Source organism: Podarcis vaucheri (genome assembly GCF_965113315.1).
Source record: "Podarcis vaucheri genome assembly, chromosome: 4".
NCBI lineage: Eukaryota > Metazoa > Chordata > Lepidosauria > Squamata > Lacertidae > Podarcis > Podarcis vaucheri.
This window is the reverse complement of record NC_138762.1, coordinates 64,221,172-64,243,383: the sequence shown is the minus strand read 5'-3', so window position 1 is coordinate 64,243,383 and position 22,212 is coordinate 64,221,172. Positions and strand designations below refer to the sequence as shown.

Here is a 22,212-nt window from a genome sequence, read left to right as displayed (position 1 = left end):
GCCACGTGACCCGGAAGTGTCTCCGGACAGCGCTGGCCCCCGGCCAATAAATGTGAGATGGGCGCACAAACCCCAGAGTCTGTCAAGACTGGCCCGTTCGGGCAGGGGTACCTTTACCTTTACCTTTAATGTTATGAGCAATTAGAATATCGTAATAGAAACAACAGTCTACTGCCTTGAAACTTTAGACTACAAAGCTTTATTTATTTCACAAAATGTATGTACTACTCGATTGTAGAAAATGACCTCAAAGTGGTTTATACATGATACCATGTGTTTTTAGAAAAACAAATTCCTTTTGCAAATTATTCATAGTTAATGCTGGTTAATAGAAATAATTCTACTCCATTTTCCAGATGAGAATTCAGACAAAACACAATCATAGAACTGTAGAGTTGGAATGGACCCCAAATGTCATCTAGTCCACCCCCTAATAATAATAATAATAATAATAATAATAATAATAATTTATTTATACCCCGCCTATCTGGCTGGGTTTCCACAGCCACTCTGGGTGGCTTCCAACAAAATATTAAAATACAACAGTGCGTCAAACATTAAAAGCTTCCCTACACAGGGCTGCCTTCAGATGTCTTCTAAAAGTCTGGTAGTTTTTCTCTTTGTCATCTGGTGGGAGGGCATTCCACAGGGCGGGTGCCACTACCGAGAAGGCCCTCTGCCTGGTTCCCTGTAACTTGGCTTCTCGAACCGCCAGAGGGCCCTCGGCACTGGACCTCAGTGTCCAGGCAGAACGATGGGGGTGGAGACGCTCCTTCAGATATACTGGACTAAGCCTGTTTAGGGCTTTAAAGGTCAGCACCAACACTTTGAGTTGTGCCTGGAAACGTACTGGGAGCCTGCAATGCAGGAATCCCGACTAAAGCATCCATAACAGACGGCCACTGCTCTGCTTCAAAATCTCCATGGAAGGAGAGTCCACCACCATCCGAGTGAATCCATTCCACCGTCAAACAGCTCCTACTTAGAAAATTTTTCCTGCTGTTTAGTCAGAATCTCCTTTCTTGTCATTTGAAGCTTGGTTGGTGACTGGTGTTTTCAGCAGACCATTTTGAGGTTGGGATTTGAGACTGTCCCTATAGCAGCTCATCAGGACAGCCAACCACCGTTCAGCACTGCAGCTTCTGAAACAGTGAGGCAATCACGGAGCAGCTGCAGTGCAATATAAAGTAGTGCTTGGCTGAAGGCCCTCAGGCTTTGTAGTATTGTTATTTTCTTGAGAACAGCTCCCATGCTTGTTCTTCTCACCATCACTGTGTTCAAAATACTCATGACTGGAACTGAGATGAGTTTCTAGATTGCTAGAACTGGATTTCCACTTTCACGTCAAAATTTGCATGTTTAATGAAGGAAGGCAAAGGCTGAGCAAACTGCATGAAAATTTAAAAAATGTGTTTCTCTGTTTTTAATCCAATCACTATTTAGATAGAGCTATGCAAATGATCCCGATGGCTGCAGGGAACTGTAGTTTAGGGACCAGGGTAACTCTGTAAAATAGATACAATTTTAAGTGGTGTGTGTGTGAGGGAAGACAGATAATTACATACTTGGGAACTTTAGTCATATTTTTGCAGCCTAGTGTTTAATACAAAAACATCTTTGCATGTGATAAGTAGGGGATATAAAGACTCTCAAAAACTCAATCAGTAGTGGGTGGAAGCTTCTGAGAGCACTCTTCCATTTGTTTACTTCTCTGTGCAAGTGCAGTTAATGATAAGTAAATTACCTCTGTGACACTACTGAGAAGTTTATCAAAAATTAAAACCAGGTGCAGATCAAAGATATCCCAGAAGTACATCTGATAATTACGGTAGGATTAGTGTAAAATGAATGCATTTATTACCCATGATATCATTCAATATGTCTAGAGAATAGCGGTACTTTATTTTAATTAGCTGTTTCTTTCACTGGGTTCTGTGGTCAAACTATCTTGATAAGAAAACAAGTGTAGCAATTGGTCAGAAAGCTTGTAGCAAATCTTGTTTCAAATTGAAGCAATTTATTTCTTTAAAAAAATCTACAACTGAAAAGCAATCAATGGACTTTTCCATTAGAGTAGATCCAGGCTTGTGCTACCGCAAGACTATTGTTAATTGCCTGTAACTAATGATTGCTTTGCCCTCAAATGTAACTCTTCAGCACTCATTCATTTGTTGTGTTTAACAGAATGCCATTTCCCCAAGGAAATGCCTGGTAATTTTCCTCTGCAGTTTTCAGAGCTCTCTCAGTCCTTAAACAGGGCAAGGCCTGTAATTTAATGTCATAACGCAAAGTCTAAACAGATATGAAATGGTGTGCACTTCTTGTTTCTTTCTTCCCTCCTTCCCCTTGAAGTGGGAAATTATTATTTTTTAAATATATATATATATATATATATATCTCACTTCCAGGACTTTCAAATAAAGTATAATACTTGCAGCTGCTGCAGCCCTGTAACAATACAGTCGTATCTTGGATCCTGAATGCCCTGGAACTCGGATGTTTTGGCTCCCAAACGCTGCAAACCCAGAAGTGATTGTTCTGGTTTGTGAACGTTCTTTTGGAACCCAAATGTCCAACGGGGCTTCCGCGGCTTCCGATTGGCTACAGGACCTTCCTGCAGCCAATCAGAAGCCGTGGTTTGGTTTTTGAATGTTTTGGAAGTCGAACGGACTTCCAGAATGGCTTCTGTTTGACTTTCAAGGTATTACTGTAATGCAAAATGTAGCAGCCCTGTAACAATAAGGTAAAATGTAGCATAAGGCAAGAGTTCATTGACAATACAGTGGTACCTCAGGTTACATACGCTTCAGGTTACATACGCTTCAGGTTACAGACTCCGCTAACCCAGAAATAGTACCTTGGGTTAAGAATTTTGCTTCATGATGAGAACTTAAATCGTGCTCCGGCGGCGCGGCAGCAGCAGGAGGCCCCATTAGCTAAAGAGGTGCTTCAGGTTAAGAACAGTTTCAGGTTAAGAACGGACCTCCAGAACGAATTAAGTACTTAATCTGAGGTACCAGTGTACTGGATATGTCAAGCTACTCTGGCTTACATTTTGTAAAGTCATGTGACCACAGCCTTCCAACTGTACTGATTTAATCAGGTAAGTTCCAAATATTTTTGGGAGGCGAGTGTCACGGGACCGTTTTGGATTGGATACATGTACCAACAAGTGGATTTTGTGTTGGACACATGCCATGCTAGAAGTAATGTAGGAGCATGGGGTGTTACATTGCTTCTGGAAAGAAAAGCATTTGGTGCAATTAGTAAGGTCAATAGAGGAAACTCTCAGTTTCTCCAGATTGATTCTGGCTTGGCAAGCCATCTGTGAAAAGTGGAGGGATTGAGTGCAATCTAGAGTAAAATTAAGCAAATTTACATCCTGCTGATTTCAGTGGGACCTAAGTGTACTTTCATCAGAACTGAAGCAAATATGTGATGTGGGGTTTTTTATAGTTTTAACTACTAAAAGTTCATGAAAGTGTTCTTCAAGTGAGACATCCTATGGTCCCATATGAGATGTCTTCTGTAGCATAAGCATTCAGTAACATACACAACAATTCTTTTGTTTTTTAAAAAACATGATTTTTTTCTGTTTGATCTTGTAATAATTCTAGTCTAGTTTCTCTATACTAGTATTTTTCCCTTGCCTTAATGCATCATCATTACAGCAGGAATAAAAATGGTGTATTTTGCACCTAGCAACCTGGCACATTAAATCCCCATCTTCTGGTTACCACTGAACAGCTGCATCACATGTGGCAGAAAAAGATAAACAGCAATGTAGTAAGCCAGTGCTGTACAATTTCCATTTCCATTTATTTTCTAAGCCATTTTATTACTATTCTAATGAAACTGTTGTGGGTTTATTTATTTGAGGAAAACAAACATCTTTTCCCTACAGATAAGAAATATTCCAAATACGTGGAACCAACACTCCTGATCTTAAAACTGTAGAACATAAAGTAGGTTACATTACCATTCTTAAGAGAACGGTGTGTTAAATAAATCATTTTTTTAAAAAAGCAAAAATAATATTTAATTACATTTTATTGTCTTCTAGAGAACACTGAGGCTTTTATAGCAGTTGCATGCATCTCAGTAATAAAAGCATAAACATACCTAGGCAGTGGAAAGAACTATTATTGCTTATGTTTCCCCCCCCCCCTAGCTTTTGTATTTCTATAATTGAAATATATGATATTGAATTGTTATAGCAGCAAATACTAAACAAAAACCACGACAATATAGCACACGTGACAATGGGATAAAATTCCCTGTCAAAAATTTCCAGGGGGCAGTTGTGTCAGTTGGTTCTATCACAAACAACAAGGAGTCTTGTGACACCGTAAAGACTACCACATTTATAATATAATACGTTTTCATGGACTAGCGTACTCTTGATGATCCAGGCTCTTGAGTTTTGTTTTGTTTTAAATCTAACTGATAAATTGTGAATAGTCATCATGCCATCACTGGGTGTAATAGTAGGTACACATACCCTCTGATAATGGAACTCAGGCTCACGTCACTTATTCATGGTCACGCCATGAACTTCCAGGTCAGACCCTAGATATGTATAACAGAATGTTGCAGCCCAATATATTGTGGGTAAGTACTTAGCTTCACAGTTGCCTTCCTCACAGGGTTGTGATGATGAAATATGGAGCATACCATGAAGGGCACCTTAAGCTCCTTGAGGGAGAGGCAGGATATAGATAAATATAATAGTTGTTGTTTTCTGCAAAAATCACTAATCTGTAGTGCATGCACAACACAGTCCTTTAATTCTGCATTCTCTTTTCCCTTTTCATCTGTCAAACAGTATTTTAAAGCTTTTTTTATGTTGAGCCACAGCCATTTTTCTAGGCTGAATGATAGAAATATTACAAGCAATAATGTATTTCAATTTTTTATTTTTTATTTTTAGAATGACAGACTATTCTTCATCTCTAATTTCAATACAGCTTGTGAAACAATACAACAGCCTTATGACATTTAGCGATGTTTCTCTTCATTTTACCACCCCTCATTTCCTGTCTTAACAGCAGCAGGAATAATAGTATGGTCACCCGTATGCAACTGCTTGGTAATTGTGAGGGCAATGGGCAATGATGACTTTAACACTTGCAGTTATTATCCGATAAGTGATATTACCAAGGAGATTACTGTTGACAGACAGTATGATTACATTTGTCTTGAGTTGTGTGGATTTTTTTTTTCATCCTTGAAAACTAACCTACATGACAGTGATCTCAATCCATCATGCCATCTCCAGTGGTACAACATAACACAAGAAAGTGGTCACGTTCCAGCTCTGAATGTCAGAAATGACAAATTGGGGTGATTTGCAACATCTAAGAGAGAGAGAGAAAAGGCAAACCTGTTTATGGAGAGTTGAGAAGGGAAGATGAATTACATATCAACAGGGAATGGTGTCAGAGATATTAAAACACAACCGATCCATGAGACACTAGAAGACATGAAATAATTTATCTTCACATATTTAAATTTTTTTGGGGGGAAGTATATATTTAGCTTCATCCTACATGACTGACAAAAACTCCTTGAGCAATGCAACCGCATATGTAAACAGTTGTGCATATCACACAACTGTTGTGTACAACAAAAAGATAACCATGGTTGTTGCCTTCTGTAAAAAAATGGTGTTATACCTGTGACAACAAACTAGTAAAACACATGCTCTTTTTACAGACAGAATATCTAAATATCATGTATTTTTGAACTGTTGACAGCATTTTCTGCCCCCACAACATGATAATAAATGGCTGCCTTTAGTTCAGAATGTGGTGGTTATTAAGTTTTATAATTCTTTGCAGAGCTGATGTATACAGTTGAGCTTGCTGGCGGGCTTGGTGCTATTCTGCTGCTACTTGTTTGTTTAGTGACTATCTACAAGTGCTACAAGATTGAGATTATGCTATTCTACAGGAATCATTTTGGTGCTGAAGAACTAGATGGAGGTAAGCAAGCAAGCCTCTCCATATACCCTTTTATATATATATAAAAAAACCCATGGAATTTTAATTTGAAACAAAGTTAAAATAAAGGCAACAAAAAGGAAGAACGCAGTCAAAGCACAAGATCACCAAAGAACAGCAAAAAGAAGACTTGCTGATTCCAATCCTTTGTATATAATAGGTAAGCCTATAAAACAGTTAGAGTAAAACATGCTAAAGGGAACAACTGAGGGAATCAGGATGTGTAAATGATGCAGACAAGTCATTGGGCCTCTCCAGACTGATGTTTTATTGCAGGTGTATTCTGCAACATCTTATTGGCACACTAACAGTGCATTGGTGGTGCATTTATTATTATTTGTTCTGTAATGTTTCCCCAATGCTACTATCACCTTATTGCTGTCCAGAATGGCTATGATGCAACAAAGGTGGGAGAAGAAGAAATCCCCCAGAAAATTTGCAGTTACAGAATTTCAGCAGAAAATTACAGGATATGCACTGACAAGAAATGAAGCAGTAAGACGATTCTAAAACTTTTGCAGGAACAAGTAGTCTTGAAAGCAAGATCACGTATGACTACCTTGATAGAATCATGAACACAAGTAATCAGGAATTCTCAATAGAAAGGATGTCTAGAGGGGGCCATAGTCAGAAGAAAATATGCCTATGCATATGTAATTCAGCACTGTTGTTTGACCAGGAATCTGACCTTTTCCTGACCAGGAATATTTCTATATATGTCCTCTTGTTCAGTGGGGCTTACATTCAACTATGATTGTTACAAATTACAATATAAGTGCTATATTAAAATACGGGTGGGGTGGAGGGAGTTACTAAAATGTTACTATTCTACAGCAATACCATTGCAGATCAGGTCAAGAAATTTAAGAAACACTTTAAACCACACATGTGTACTTCTGTCAGTGTCTCAGGAGTGTGTCCTAAACAGATCCATCTAAATCTAGATCAGTTTAATTCTACTTTCTGGGGATGACATTGTAACAGATCTTCAACCTAATTGTTGAACCAGCATTTATTTTCAGTGACCTAGAAAAGTCATTTTTTCAACACTTCCTGGTTAACAGAATCTAAAATTTGTAGTATCCAGAGGGCTTGATAGAAGCACCTTGTGTTAAAACATTAGTTAGGAAATAGTGTAAATGTATTTTCTGCGATTGGTGTCTGCAGAAGAAATTTCTCATCGTGCTTTCAAAGTACATACGCTCTGACCAGTCCATTATTTCAACATTACAGTGGTGCCCCGCAAGACGAATGCCTCTCAAGACGAAAAACTCGCTAGACGAAAGGGTTTTTCGGTTTTGCGTTGCTTCGCTAGACGAATTTCCCTATGGGCTTGCTTCGCAAGACGAAAACGTCTTGCGTTTTTTTTTAAAGCCGCTTGAAGAGGCGCAGTTGCGACGGACCGTGCTTCACAAGACGAAAGACATCGCAAGACGAAAAGACTAGCGGAACGAATTCTTTTCGTCTTGCGAGGCACCACTGTATTAAGTACATAGTAATGATTTAGTCAACAAGAGATAACACACATGTAAATGGACAAAACATTGTACAATTATGCACTAGCCAGTAAGAATAAACAGTTCCCCCACTCTATAAACACTTGTGTATTGTTCCCCATAAGATGCTGAAATTTAGCAACGGCATGTAAGGAAACGGGAGCGCTCCCAGTAATTCTGCATGCATGGGGATGGGATGGGGCAAGGAGGATGCAAGGGTTAAGGAAGCTGCAGGTTGGCAGTATTGCTGCCCCACTGGTGCATGTAAACCTATGGGACACTATTGGTACCAGACCAGAGCTTTCCCAACCTTGCCATGCATTGCCCTTACCACTGCTTCTGGAATGCTGCTCATGGACTGCTACTGTTGAGATGTGAATGATATTAGCTGCCCCACACCCAAGATTAATCATATATATATATACTCTGCAGTTTACGATATGCAATTTCCAATTTTCTTGAAATACCCCACAAATATGTGGTATATGTCAAAACTGTAATATTTCAGCTTATTAGAGATATACATCATAAGATGTGAAATAAAAATGGCAATGGTTAATATCTTTATCTGGATCCAAAGTGAAAACTACTACTACTGCTACTAATTATTGTCGTTGTTGTTGTTTGGTTTTGTTATTTGACATTGGCTTAAATATGATTGAATTTCTTTTACCACAGAATTCAATTTAGCAGTGATTATTCCTGACAAACTGACAGTTATGATTAACCTTAGGTACTTAATAAAAATTAATATTCACCTGGAACAGTCAACCTTGTACTACAGGTTCATTCCCCTTATGGTTGTTGGGCTTGATTACTGACTTGTTCCAATTTATTAAGACTCTTGATAGAGGTGAACATTCATTTAATAGATCTAACAGTTTAGAAATTGAGGGAAATGGATTAGGGGGGGGAATCAATAAAGTACAAACAGCATCTAATCACACTTTATATCTCTTTGCTATAATTTTCACTCCAGTAATGTCTAAATTATGCTGGTTTTGAAGGTATTAGCACTAGCAAAAATACACAATATGTCAGGCATTTGCTAAATTTAAGATATATGTAAGTTCTACTGTTCATGATTAACCTTGTACATGGGGGCTTAGTTGAATCTAATTCAAGTATGCAGAAAAAATGTTACTGTTGTAACAATTCTGTCAAACAAATTGTGGGTGGAAACACTCCTTTCATCTAAAGAACACTTTGCGCTCCTAGCAGAGAGCTCTAACCGGCAATGAAGGGGAGAAGGAATTATGCCTATGTCTTCTTTTATTCCAGAACCACCTTACATCACTCAAATTTTACCACCCAATGCCTGCCTCTTTCCTGTCTGATGCTCCAACCCTGAATCACTCTGACAAAGGCAGATTTAGGGCAGCATGACTACTTCCTCTGTACCAGGCATAGGCAAACTCGGCCCTCCAGATGTTTTGAGACCACAGTTCCCATCATCCCTGACCACTGATGGGAGTTGTAGTCCCAAAACATCTGGAGGGCCGAGTTTGCCTATGCCTGCTTTGTACAGAGTGCTCCTTCCCAAAGCATAGTAAATACCTGTTTCACGAAAGAGGTGTGAGGGCTCTGGCTAGGTCCAAGAGACCTCACATAAGCTTCCCAAAGCCTGCAGCCCGAAACCCGGGGAGCGCAGCGGGGCGCACCCCGGGCTTCGGGCAGCTCTCCGCAAACCTTTGGGAGCCTGGCACGACTTCCCACGGGCTCCCAAGGCTTGCGGACAGCAAGCTCCGCAAGCTCCAGGAGCGATGGCGAGGTTGCTCAACCTCGTCTTCACTCCCGGACCCATTCTGGGGGCTAGGGTTGGGGGAAGCTCGGTCTTCCCCCGCCCCCAGCCCCGTAAACTCCGAGAGCGATGGCGAGGTTGCGCGTAACCTTGCCATTGCTCTCGGACCCGTTCTGGGGGCTGGGGTCGGGGGACACTCGGGCTTCCCCCGCCCCCAGCCCCGCAAGCTCCAGGAGCGATGGCGAGGTTGCTCAACATCGCCTTTGCTCCCGGACCCCCAGCCCCAAGGCTAAAAACGAAGCCAGGACAGCGAGCGGGATCCATCCCACTCGCTGTCATGGCTTCTTTGCTCTTTGGGGCTCGGGGAGGAAAATAATTCCCCCCCTTTATTTCACCCCCAAAAAATAAGTGCGCCCTATGGGCCAGTGCGCCCTATAGGGTGAAAAATGCGGTAAATATTCTCATATACCATTCTATCAGAAACCATCTAGTCCTGGGGCTTTTGCTATTAGCATTGATTGAATGACACAAAAGATGTCATGATAATGATATGATAATCACACGATCTGATCTTCATTCGCAACTGGTATGTTAATATTCTGAAAGAGCTTTTGGGGGTTATTATGATTAGAACTAACAAGGAAACTGCAAGAGGGAGCAGGGGCAGGCTGCTTTAAATACCCAAAGAGCGGACCCAAGTGAAGCCTACTGGCCTCAGTTGGTCCCACCTCCCAGGAAGAGGCTGGCCCCGAATCTGCTTGCAATAGGCCAATCCACCAGGCAGGCCTAGACTCCGACCTCCTGGATAGCTCAGGGGACCAGCTGGATCCCCCATTGCCAGAAGACTCCTGCTGGCCAGGAGCCCTGCAGGCCCACAACGACACCTCGACAAGTGGCTAAGCGGAATTGTCTTCCTTACATAGTTCTTCATGGAACTTCTTTCGGCAATGGTTCCTGTTAACTAGACTGTCTGCAAAGCTTCTGTTTCTGTATTGCTTTTAATAGAATGGCAGTAGCTCAATAGCTACCTTCTCTTCAGACACCTAACAGAACTGTGCAGTTTAAGAACTCTAGCAAAAAAATTTACAGCCATTGGGATCTGTGTCATTTAGGGTGATATCCAACTGTGGTGTCCTATTTGTGCAGGCATCTCCTTACACAAATAGGACATGCTTCCTTACCCTCTACAGCTCCCCCACACCCCAAAATCTGCTTCAGAGGGTTGGAGTAGATGGACACTGCAGGGAGAGGATAGGATGAGAAATTCCTCTCTGAAGGTAGTCGTGTTCAGGGAAGATTTTAATATCTGACATTTTATTATTATTTTATATTTTGCTGGAAGAAGCTCAGAGTGGGTAGAGTATAAACAATATAATTATTATTAATAATAATCCATTGCATCTGCTATCGTGACATTGGATCTCACTCTTCGTTTTGAGACCACATGATATCAGTATTAAATGAGGCATTTCTATCATGAAAAGAATCTAATACAAAACTATAACATCACCAATAATTAAAGAAGAAGAATCTATTGACGTCTGTGGGAAAAAACCAATAAAGAAAAAAAATCCATGTTTGGAACAGTAACATTAGCTATAGATAAGATTATCTGGTCTATCCATAAAATCACTGCAATTCAGCTTTTACCTGCGTCAGCTGTTTTCAACACTTCAAAATGAATTTCATATGGACCAAAGTGCTACTCTTCTTGCTCAAGATGAAACCCCATTAGCAAATGCTCTGCCAGCTGGATCTATAACTATCACTATTACATATATAGGTTTCTTTTCTGCTGCTTTTATTATTTGAAATGCATTTAAAAACTGGATTTGCTCATTAACACTTTAACATTTCATGTTAAACCTAATAGGGGAGGGCTAAAAAAAAAAAATCACATAATCATTACCAAAAATGTATTATGCCACCAATATTTATTGCACTCATTTATTTATTTTGTTGATATAAGTTACCGAGTTCTTTTAATATATGCATTTCATCCTTCTGTGCCCATGCTGCAACGTCTCTGTTTTGTAGGTTTTTCAGGAGTAGAAAAACCTCAGCTTCTGACTTATTCCAATGCTTTTCCTTTTAACCTGCGTTAATTTCCCATTAAATGATTTATTATTTTACAACTCCTTTGTTGTGCATAAAGAGATAAGTTTGTAAACACGGAATTTTCACCTCATTCATTTTGATTTCCTATACATCACAAACGACTTGATTCTGTATTTCCATTAACTGACTGTCCTGAAACTTTACCAGAGTGCCCCACAGTTACCCTCTGTAGTTAATCTTATGAGAATTATCAACACAGATTATTACTCCACCAAGTAAAAAAGCAACACGTTCAACTTTCCTGAACTTGAATAATCGTAACACTGTTGTTGTTTTTGGTAAGCCTCATAGGTGCATATTGTTTCATGCTGGATGTGCAGAGTCAGATTGGTAGGTCATCTATCCCTGTATACCCTTTGTTGAGCGGCAGCAAGTCTCTAAGATATATAGCAGGCATAAGCAAACTTGGCCCTCCAGATGTTTTGAGACTACAACTCCCATCATCCCTGACCACTGGTCCTGTTAGCTAGGGATCATGGGAGTTGCAGTCCCAAAACATCTGGAGGGCCGGGTATGCCTATGCCTGATCTATAGCTTATGTCCTTTCCCACCCTGCTATCTGGGATGCTTTGACTGAAGGTTCTTGGACTGAACCTAGGACCTTCTGCCTAGTCTTTTCTTGTCTTAGATTTAAATAATAGTTCCATGTTCATCTATACAAACTCCTCAGTCTATGACACTGTGCTTTTGCTAGATTTTTGCCCACCTGGGCTTCTTAGAGGAAGGTGCAGTGTTTAAATCAAATAAATAAATAAATAAGCAAGCAGGAATTTCTTTTAATGGGATAGTTTGTAATAGATTATCTGTGCAGATATAGAAAGGTAGAAAATAACCAATTTTGCCATTGTTTATTCCCTATGCCTTAGAAAGATTCTGTAGGTAAATTTTGACTTGGACATATAAATATCGGAACAGAAGATGCATTTAATACCTCGTTACTTAAATGGTTGCAGAACACTAAAGCTTACAGAAATGTTTAACTTTTTCCTAACCAGTTGACTTATTCTTTCTTAATGTCTACTTTATTAAAAATGTCAACTCATAACAGAGAAAAACAAAAGTTTGACTCTCAAACTCAGACTGACTTCTAAGAATTTGTGGCAATGCACAGAGAGATTTTTGCTCTAAGTGTTGAAGAGTGTAATTTGTTTTTCATATAAGCTGATCAACTAATAAGTATTTCTGAAGTTTTTAGAGTAAAACTAAGCAAACGTCTATCATTAATAATAGATCATTCAGTTTGGGTCCAACTAATTAAATAGCATTGCATTTGGTGTCTATATCAATTTCAGAGCTGAGCTGACAACTGAAAGTCAGCAAAAGACTAAACAATACAGGTCTTTTGTTATTGTACTTGAAAATGATGGTGTGTTGGGCTTCTTGTGCTTAATTTGTTGCTTATTTTATGTCACCCTATTATATTGCAGGGTCTAATGTAACATCAAACTATTTGTATAATTCATTTTTAATAAGTTTGTATTAAAAACATCACAGAAATGCTGGAATTTAATAATTTATGTGATTGAGGCTTCTAAACATTAAGGCATAATGAATTCATAAGAAGACAGCAAGCGATAAAGTCTGCTCTGTTCCCTAGTGCACTTAATATATGTTTCTGCCACTCCCACATGGCAGCCAATGGAAATCTTCAATTAAAAGTACATTTAGCCTGCAATCTTATACACACTTATTGGGGAATAAGATATAGTGAGGTTAATTACTTCTGAGTAAACATGCATAGATTGTGCTGGTAGAATTGTACTGAGAAGCCTTAGTAGGCAACTAACAGTGCAATCGAATGCATGTCTACTAAAAAGTAAGCCAGGAAGACTTGAAGGGATCTCTTCCCAGTTAAGAGTGTATTGTTGTTGTTGTTGTTGTTGTTTAGTCGTTTAGTCGTGTCCGACTCTTCGTGACCCCATGGACCAGAGCACGCCAGGCACTTCTGTCCTCCACTGCCTCCCGCAGTTTGATCAAACTCATGCTAGTAGCTTCAAGAACACCATCCAACCATCTCATTCTCTGTCGTCCCCTTCTCCTTGTGCCCTCCATCTTTCCCAACATCAGGGTCTTTTCCAGGGAGTCCTCTCTTCTCATGAGGTGGCCAAAGTATTGGAGCCTCAGCTTCACGATCTGTCCTTCCAGTGAGCACTCAGGGCTGATTTCCTTCAGAATGGAGAGGTTTGATCTTCTTGCAGTCCATGGGACTCTCAAGAGTCTCCTCCAGCACCATAATTCAAAAGCATCAATTCTTCGGCGATCAGCCTTCTTTATGGTCCAGCTCTCACTTCCATACATCACTACTGGGAAAACCATGGCTTTTACTATACGGACCTTTGTTGGCAAGGTGATGTCTCTGCTTTTTAAGATGTTGTCTAGGTTTGCCATCGCCTTTCTCCCAAGGAGCAGGCGTCTTTTAATTTCGTGACTGCTGTCACCATCTGCACTGATCATGGAGCCCAAGAAAGTAAAATCTCTCACTGCCTCCATTTCTTCCCCATCTATTTGCCAGGAGGTGATGGGCCCAGTGGCCATGATCTTCGTTTTTTTGATGTTGAGCTTCAGACCATATTTTGCGCTCTCCTCTTTCACCCTCATTAAAAGGTTCTTTAATTCCTCTTCACTTTCTGCCATCAAGGTTGTGTCATCTGCATATCTGAGGTTGTTGATATTTCTTCCGGCAATCTTAATTCCGGCTTGGGATTCATCCAGCCCAGCCTTTCGCATGATGAATTCTGCATATAAGTTAAATAAGCAGGGAGACAATATACAGCCTTGCCGTACTCCTTTCCCAATTTGGAACCAATCAGTTGTTCCATATCCAGTTCTAACTGTAGCTTCTTGTCCCACATAGAGCTTTCGCAGGAGACAGATGAGGTGATCAGGCACTCCCATTTCTTTAAGAACTTGCCATAGTTTGCTGTGGTCAACACAGTCAAAGGCTTTTGCATAGTCAATGAAGCAGAAGTAGATGTCTTTCTGGAACTCTCTAGCTTTCTCCATAATCCAGCGCATGTTTGCAATTTGGTCTCTGGTTCCTCTGCCTCTTCTAAATCCAGCTTGCACTTCTGGGAGTTCTCGGTCCACATACTGCTTGAGCCTTCCTTGTAGAATTTTAAGCATAACCTTGCTAGCATGTGAAATGAGTGAAATTGTGCGGTAGTTGGAGCATTCTTTGGCACTGCCTTTCTTTGGGATTGGAATGTAGACTGATCTTCTCCAATCCTCTGGCCACTGCTGAGTTTTCCAAACTTGCTGGCATATTGAGTGTAGCACCTTAACAGCTACACTCAGCTCCTGGAATTCCTGGAATCTTGCGCCACTTGGAGATTGGAGTGGCACACTACAATACTGACAGCATTTGGAATAAATACCTATTAAAGCAAGACAGAGATTTCAGAAATCAGTTTCTTATCTTTAATCTCCTTGCCAGTTCAGGAGGATTGGTAAATGTTTTCAGCATTCCAGCTTCTATATGCTCAATAGCAGGTGCTGTTTATCTTCCTACGCATAGAAGGAGAGAGGGTAGTATGTTTATCACTAAAGCTTGTTCCTCTGACAAAAAGCAAATCTTTCAAATGGCATAATCTATACTTAGAGCCAAAGTGCAAGCAACAAATCAATCACATCTTCATTTGCAAGATACATTGATAGAAGATTTTAGCTGTGCTTCTTTACATGCTTTTGAAAATTAATTGAAGTTCTATTCAAAGAGGAGGCATAAGCTGACAATGTATCTATGACTTTGCTAGAGCTTAACTCTCTGTCTTTTTGATCTTTAGCCTGCAAAAAGTCAGAAATCAGCCATGTGCTTTCATCAAAATACCTAGAGTCAGAGTAAGGCAAAGCATTCCACTACATTAAAAAAAAAAATATGCTTGGCCTACGAGAAGTCCAGGTTGGAAATATATTTATGGAGTTTCTCATTGTACAGCAGAGCTTCTAAATTGCACATTATGAACTTGGATTGAGTCCACATTTCAGTAAGTAATCTAAAATTCCAGAAAACAGACATAGGTCAATAATTGCAAAACTTTCTTGTGGCTCTACTGCTTTTTGGTACTATTGAAAATTATCCAAAAGACAATTCCTTTTATTTGCCATCCATTGTGATTTGGATTCAGCTATCATTAGCAGGATGTACGTATTTTTCGCCCCATAGGACGCTCCGTCCCATAGGACGCACCTAGTTTTTTTGGGGGGGAAATAAAGGGGAAAAAATTTCCCTTTATTTCCCCCCCAAAAGCAGGTCGGGGAAACAGAAACAGGTCGAGGAACAGCGGGATGGTGGCGCTGCGCCTCCCTGCTGTCCCCCGAGCTTGTGAGGCTGGCCGATGTCTGCCCCGCGCGAGGGGCGCTCTGCTTCAGGCCGCCCCTCGCGCCGGGCAGCAGGCTGCTATCCGCAGCATGGGGAGCCTTGCCGGGAAGTCCGGCAAGGCTCCCCACGCTGCGGATGTCTGCCTGGCGAGGGGGGCGCTCTGCTTCCGGGCGCCCCGCCCACCGGACAGGCTGCTATCCGCAGCGTGGGGAGCCTTGCCGGGAACTCCGGCAAGGCTCCCCACGCTGCGGATGTCTGCCTGGCAAGGGGGGCGCTCTGCTTCCGGGCGCCCCGCCCGCCGGGCGGCAGGCTGCTATCCGCAGCCTAGACATCCCTGCCGGACCTCCCGTAGGGCTGCCTAGGCTGCGGATGTGTTCCTGAAGCCTGGAGAGCGAGAGGGGTCGGTGCGCACCAACCTCTCTCGCTCTCCAAGTTTCAGCAAAAGCCTGCATTCGCCCCATAGGACGCACCCAGATTTCCCCTTCATTTTTGGAGGGGAAAAAGTGCGTCCTATAGGGCGAAAAATACGGTACGTGCAACCATAGTATCTGATTCAGGTTGGTGGTTCACCTATTGTAAAATTGACAAATGACTAGGCAAGCCTTGAAAATATCTATAGCAATTTTTTGTGTTTTGTTATTCATTCTTTTAATTAATTTTTTTATTAATTGACATCCATACACAATCTTAGGTACATGTACAGCCTTAAATAATTATACCATTAAATATTGATTTAAACTTGTATTTGTACATGCTATTTTCTTATAATTTTAACTAAACAAAAATAAACCAAAATAAAAATTCAATAAACTAAATTATATGAAAACAGACTTCCCGTCATTTCCCGATATAAGTTACATTTACGACACTGAATGTACTTATACTTCTTACCTTACTCTTACTATAATTTCTAGTACTTTCTTATAACATATCGTACCGTTTTGCCTTGCTGAGTAGTATTTAATTTACACAAGGGTCATTCAAACGCCATAGATGTTATTTCATTGTTATATTTTTGTAGATATTTCTTAAACATATCCACTTGCCTTTCTCTGTGAATTTTCATTGCACTGGAGCTAATGTGTATATTCCATCTTCTTCTTATAGCAGTGAAATAACAATCAGTAGATATTTGCTAGATTAAGTGCTAGATAACAAGAGCTTTAGTGGCAATTCTAAATGAGAGTCACAGTTTGATAATCCTCAAGCCTGATCGGTATCTATGATAGTGACTGCAGAATTCAACTCATGAATCAGTTTTCCTTCAGCTCAGCTTCGCCTACATTCTCACTTTCAGTAACCTGTATATGAAATAGATGGTTCCAGAATAATGGAACATTTATGTAGCCACTTAATTCACCCATGTTCCCTAGTAGCATGGAATTGCATCACAGAGAAGCAGATTTCAATATGCAAGTGAAGATGGCCCATGTCAACTCAGTGCACCATTGCTCATATTAAACTTGCATTAATGACCACATATTTTCATTGAAATATATTTTTCTTCCTTATCCCATCTAAAGAAAACTAGATAATATCATTCACTAGTAAAAAAAATTCCTACTGTTGTAATATAAAATTATTACGTACGAAACAGTCTCTATACCTTCTGACTTTCTTTTCAGGAGCCCATCAGTGAGTGTGTTTTCACGATATCAGAATTCTCCCAGTCTTGAAGAACTAGTTGATAGCAGACATATTTCAGGAACAGAAAGAGAAGAGGAGGGGACAGTGATAGGGGGCTTTCCATCAGTTTCAATAGGAACATTTTTATTTCTATTACCTTTCACAGCCAGAATATTATCCAGATAGCAGCTCCTGATTGAGCACAGGTTTGTGATTAGGGCCTTGCTATGTTCTCAGCTGTACTCAAAGTTCTTGCCAGTGTTGAATGGGCAGTTGAGCTCTCTTACCAATATCTGTAATTAAACAGGGAGGGAAACTATAAATGGCTACTTCCACTGCAGAAGACAGTATGCCTCTGAATCCGAGTCGCAAAGCTCTGCATAATGACATTGACATGTGGTTTGCTACTGTGAGAACAAAATGGTAGACTAGATGAGCCCCTGGCCTGATCCAGCAGGATTCTTATCTTCTTAGAACTAAACACATGATGGGTAACTGTGATTATAGCTCCTGGCTTCCTCATGTATCCTGCCCACCCTGCCCCCAAAACTCACATATTTGCAATGGGGACATCTACATGTGGGATATTTAATTGTTTGGGAACTTATGCAAGTGCATCCCAAATGAGTAGGTTTCCCCTTTGCAGCTTTCTGCAGTTAAGATGTGAATATTGTGGGGGCAGGGAAGGGCAGCAAGACATGTAATGTCAGAGGCAGGAGACCTTTTCACTTTACTCCACATACAAAGATCATATCTGCAAAGGGTCTGTGCTTTGTCTTGCATATAGCCAGACATCAGCACTGCCTTAAGTTGGCATACTGTTGTTTTTACAGCTGTGTCTGAAAGGTAAAAAGGAGTAAAGTGAAAAAAAATGTTAGCAAATAGCTGAATTCAGCATTGAATCACTAGCATTACATATGGTACAGAGTAGGATATTCAATCAGACCTTTTTACAAGCAATTGATATTCTCTATAGCCTGTGCATAATGCTGTCTAGAGAGTTAGATGGATGTTAACATTTCATTACTCCTGCCATTGATTTCTCCCTACTTTCTTCACAACAAACATCAAAATGTGACCTCTTATTCCACTGAATTAGTTCCAGAGCACTTGGCATTATTGACCCCTTAATGAAAATTAATGGTGGCTTCTTTCATTCAATCTTATAAGTAAGCAAACAGAATGCGGTATATTGAAAAGAGTACATTTATTTCCCATTAGAAAAGAAATAATATTATGTTCAAAACAAAAGCTCACCTTAATGTAATGAACTGGGTTCATTGAAACAGAAATAAAAAGGATGGCTTTCATTGCAGTCTCCATTATCTTTTTACATATACATACTTACATCCACCAGATTTGTTTTCAAATGAATGTTAGAAGTGGGGTGGGGTGGGGAGGGCTGATCTGTTACTTCTCAAACAAATTCTTCTCACTCACATTATTTGCAAAACTTTGCATTTATAATTTCAGTTTTTCCAACAATCCCAATTATGCATGTTTTATTATAGTTCTTAAAATGAGCAAGTTGAGCCATAGAATTTCAGTTTAATTTATTAGCAAAGGGATTATCTAGTCTCCTTCCCCTTCCCCTATTTGCTGTATTACTTGAGTTCCCTGCCACCATCCCTATTCCCATTGACAGTAGTGCCACATGCAGGTATTGGTTCTTGTGGGAGAAAGGCATACACCTATGCTGCATGCAAGAGAGATGTGAAAGCAGGACCATGCTGGCTAAAAAGAGCTCCTTCTGAAAGCAGATTTCGAAACTTTATATTTGAATCCTGAAATCCTAATGAAGATACTAATTTTGAATCCAACAATGATTTGAACAGTAGAGCATATAATACTGAAACATTTTTTTTTTCAAAATGTGTTCTCGAAATCCAGAAATCTGCCTCCTTTTTCTGCTTATAACATGCTAGAGAACAAATCAATACTGTACGTGATTACTTTTGAATTTTCACTATGTGCACATCCGTCCTCCTAAGTTTTCAGTAACTGAAAACATGAGCTGTGATCCAGTGATGGGCCTGTACTTTTTGTCACACAACTGTGTACACACCATACATGTTAGGAATATTGAAAGCACATGACTTCCTACAAAGGAACTCACAGATACAATTCCCAGCACCCTTAACAGACTACAGCTCCAGAAGCCATGTGCTTTAAACCTATGGTGTGTAAACAAGCCGAAAGTTCAGGTGACAGCTTCCAGCTTGAAATGGACAGGGTGATTTCAGGGAGTGGTGACATTTTAAACTAGTGGATTAAACTAGTGGAAATTTAAAAAACAATTGGGAACCCTGAGGGATCAGCTTTTAAACAGAAAATTCTGCTTAAATGCAGATGGTTGTTTCTCATGATCAAAATGAGTGAAGCTCTTCCTTCTATCCCCTAAAATTTCAAAGTTTGTCCAAAAGGGAATTTGTCCCTATTGTTAAAGCCACCCCTCCAATAAGGCGATTCTCTGTCTCACAAGCAAATATTCTGCTTCACAAACAAAAAATTCCTAACACCAAGAAAAAGGAAGAGAATATACTTGGCTAGACACAGTATGAAGCAAAAATAGCCAGACAGTGAAGTACGGAAGCAGGGAGAAAGAGGCAAAATTGGTAACAGGGCAGAAGATTTCAGATCAGACTATGTCTCTTGGTAAAAGGGGAAAATATCAAGTCTGTCTTCTATCTTTCTTCTGTCTCTATTCCCCTTCCCTTTAAAACTGCAGATAACAAAGATTATGATGCATACCTGTCATACACCAAAGTGGATCCTGACCAGTGGAATCAGGAAACGGGAGAAGAAGAAAGATTTGCTCTTGAGATCCTACCAGATATGCTTGAAAAGCATTATGGGTACAAATTGTTCATTCCTGATAGAGATTTGATTCCAACTGGAAGTAAGTTTCAATTCTGTGTGTGAATGCATACATGTTTGTTTGTATACCAGTACCTTTACATATGTGTGCGTGTGTGTTTATTTTTTAAGATATATATTTAATGCAGTATTGTTTCAATGCTGTCTCATAAAAAACTGTAGTAAAGTTTAGCAGTAATGCTACCAGTTGCAAATATTAGATTCAATGTATTCTCTTTAGCTAAAACAAAGAAGAAAATGAATGTCCATTACACACTGATAAATCACGCAAACCCAATATCTGTGATCCAGGAACTTGATATCCAAAAATTGAGGATACAAAATAAAATTATTCAAAGTTACAACATATTGTGAAAAATATCACTTGACAATAAGACCAGGCTGAAAGTTGTCTGTAAACTGTTCAGAAGTGCCCTGAAAATGCCTCTCAGGTAACATTTTTCAATGCACCTGTTTCACAATGCTTCTCCTCCTCACAGCTGTGATCTTCACCATTATCACCACCACCTCAAAGCCCCCCAAAATGAGGGCTGGAAATATCTTCCTCAACCTGGCTTCAGATGATATAGTATTATTCCTAATAAAATCAAGAGTAAGAACAACATTCCTGTTTTGACTCTAAGAGACTTCTTGTCAAACAAAATGGTGCCTATGAGCCACCAGAACATCGCTAGTAATTTCTGGTGGATTTTTACCCTCTACCCTAAATACCACTGAAATGCTTTCAACTTTGCCTTCTGCAAATGGGACAATGGAGGGGGTTCAACTCAACCAAAAATTTTAGAACATCTGGCACTCAGTCCAATCCTGCCATGAATGCAGTGACCATGAACAGAGGAATCCCCATGGTGTATAACAGTGCCCAGTTGTACACACACACACACACAAAAATATAGCAGGCTAACATGACACTTGCCTCATTAGTCCATTATTGGAAATAGGAAGGGCTTTTTTTCTTGTTGACCTTTTTTTAGGGCGGATCACCCACCATTGCCAGGGAGTTCCGGCTGAAGAAAACCCTGGGAATAGGGAATTTATGCATGTCTCTGATATCTTTGTCTAATTCATCTCCTGATTCAAATAAGGTGAATTACAATCCTTGGAAGAGTAATGAGGTGTACATACTCCTTCCATTATACCTTAACTACTTGACACAGTTCTTGCATGGAGAGAAACAGTGGGGCAAAACAAGGCTTCATTATGCCCTGCCTGTACAAGAACAACCTCTGAATTAATATGCAGACAACACATAACTTTGTGGAATTCCTCAATGACACAATATTATGTCTCTAAATAATGGGACATTGAATTGTTTTGAACTGTCAAAAAGTAGGTTCAGTTTGCAAGGAAATTTAAGAACTCAGCTTTTACAAGAAGAACTACTGCAGAAATGTTCTATTGGGTTGAATTTTTGAATCAGCCTTAAACATAGTTTATGTGGGAAAACAGGAATTTTGTCTTACTGTGAATTTCTATTTGCAGATTAGGCTGGAGGACATTCCTCTGATAGGGATGGCACCTGCCACTGGATGTGACAGGCAGGTCTTCTGCCTTCTCTTTAGGGGCAGGAGTCATCCCACTCACCAGACCAACTGAGAGAGAGCAAAGATGACCCCCTCATCCTATGATAGTCACTGATGCCCACAAGAGACCTGAAACAAAACCTTCAACAGGCATACTGACCATCCTCAAACAGGATAACACATTGAAGTAACAAGTTCCTGGTCCCAAGGAAAGAGGGTAATAGAAAGCTCTAACATATCTGGGTGAGCACAGATGCCCTAAGCCTACTACACCCACCAAACAGTGCAGAAGAAGGAGAGGCAGGCAGAATACCCTCCATCCTAATCGGAAGATAGAAATTCATGGCATTTCAAGTTAGGATGTTCTGGCAGATCAGGATGGAGGACATTTCTTGGAAAGGGATATAGTAGAGAAATAAACATACTCAGGGAAGGCTTCCCCTGCGCCACTGTAACACATCACCACTTTCTGCAGGGCCTTCCTATCAAATGCCACATCAGCAGAACAGAA

At 40.2% G+C, this 22,212-nt stretch overlaps 1 protein-coding gene and 1 long non-coding RNA gene across 8 annotated transcripts in view; one reads left to right on the top strand and one right to left on the bottom strand.

Moving 5' to 3' along the window:
• IL1RAPL1 (interleukin 1 receptor accessory protein like 1) overlaps nucleotides 1-22,212 on the top strand; it is a 653,479-nt gene that overhangs the window by 626,658 nt on the left and 4,609 nt on the right. For 4 of the 5 annotated variants that reach the window (XM_082219953.1, XM_082219952.1, XM_082219954.1 and 1 more), the window contains 2 exons: nucleotides 5,841-5,984; nucleotides 20,030-20,200. In XM_082219953.1, coding sequence (XP_082076079.1) covers nucleotides 5,841-5,984; nucleotides 20,030-20,200 — 315 coding nt within the window. The remainder of the gene's footprint in view (nucleotides 1-5,840; nucleotides 5,985-20,029; nucleotides 20,201-22,212) is intronic. The other variant, XM_082219956.1, reaches the window with a different exon arrangement.
• LOC309530827 overlaps nucleotides 4,900-22,212 on the bottom strand; it is a 102,918-nt gene continuing 85,605 nt past the window's right edge. For 2 of the 3 annotated variants that reach the window (XR_014218912.1, XR_014218913.1), the window contains 4 exons: nucleotides 17,459-17,594; nucleotides 14,732-14,861; nucleotides 8,257-8,372; nucleotides 4,900-5,357 (listed from right to left, as the gene is read on the bottom strand). This is a non-coding gene — a long non-coding RNA (uncharacterized lncRNA). Of the gene's footprint in view, nucleotides 5,358-8,256; nucleotides 8,373-14,731; nucleotides 14,862-17,265; nucleotides 17,356-17,458; nucleotides 17,595-22,212 lie in introns of all 3 variants that reach the window. The other variant, XR_014218911.1, reaches the window with a different exon arrangement.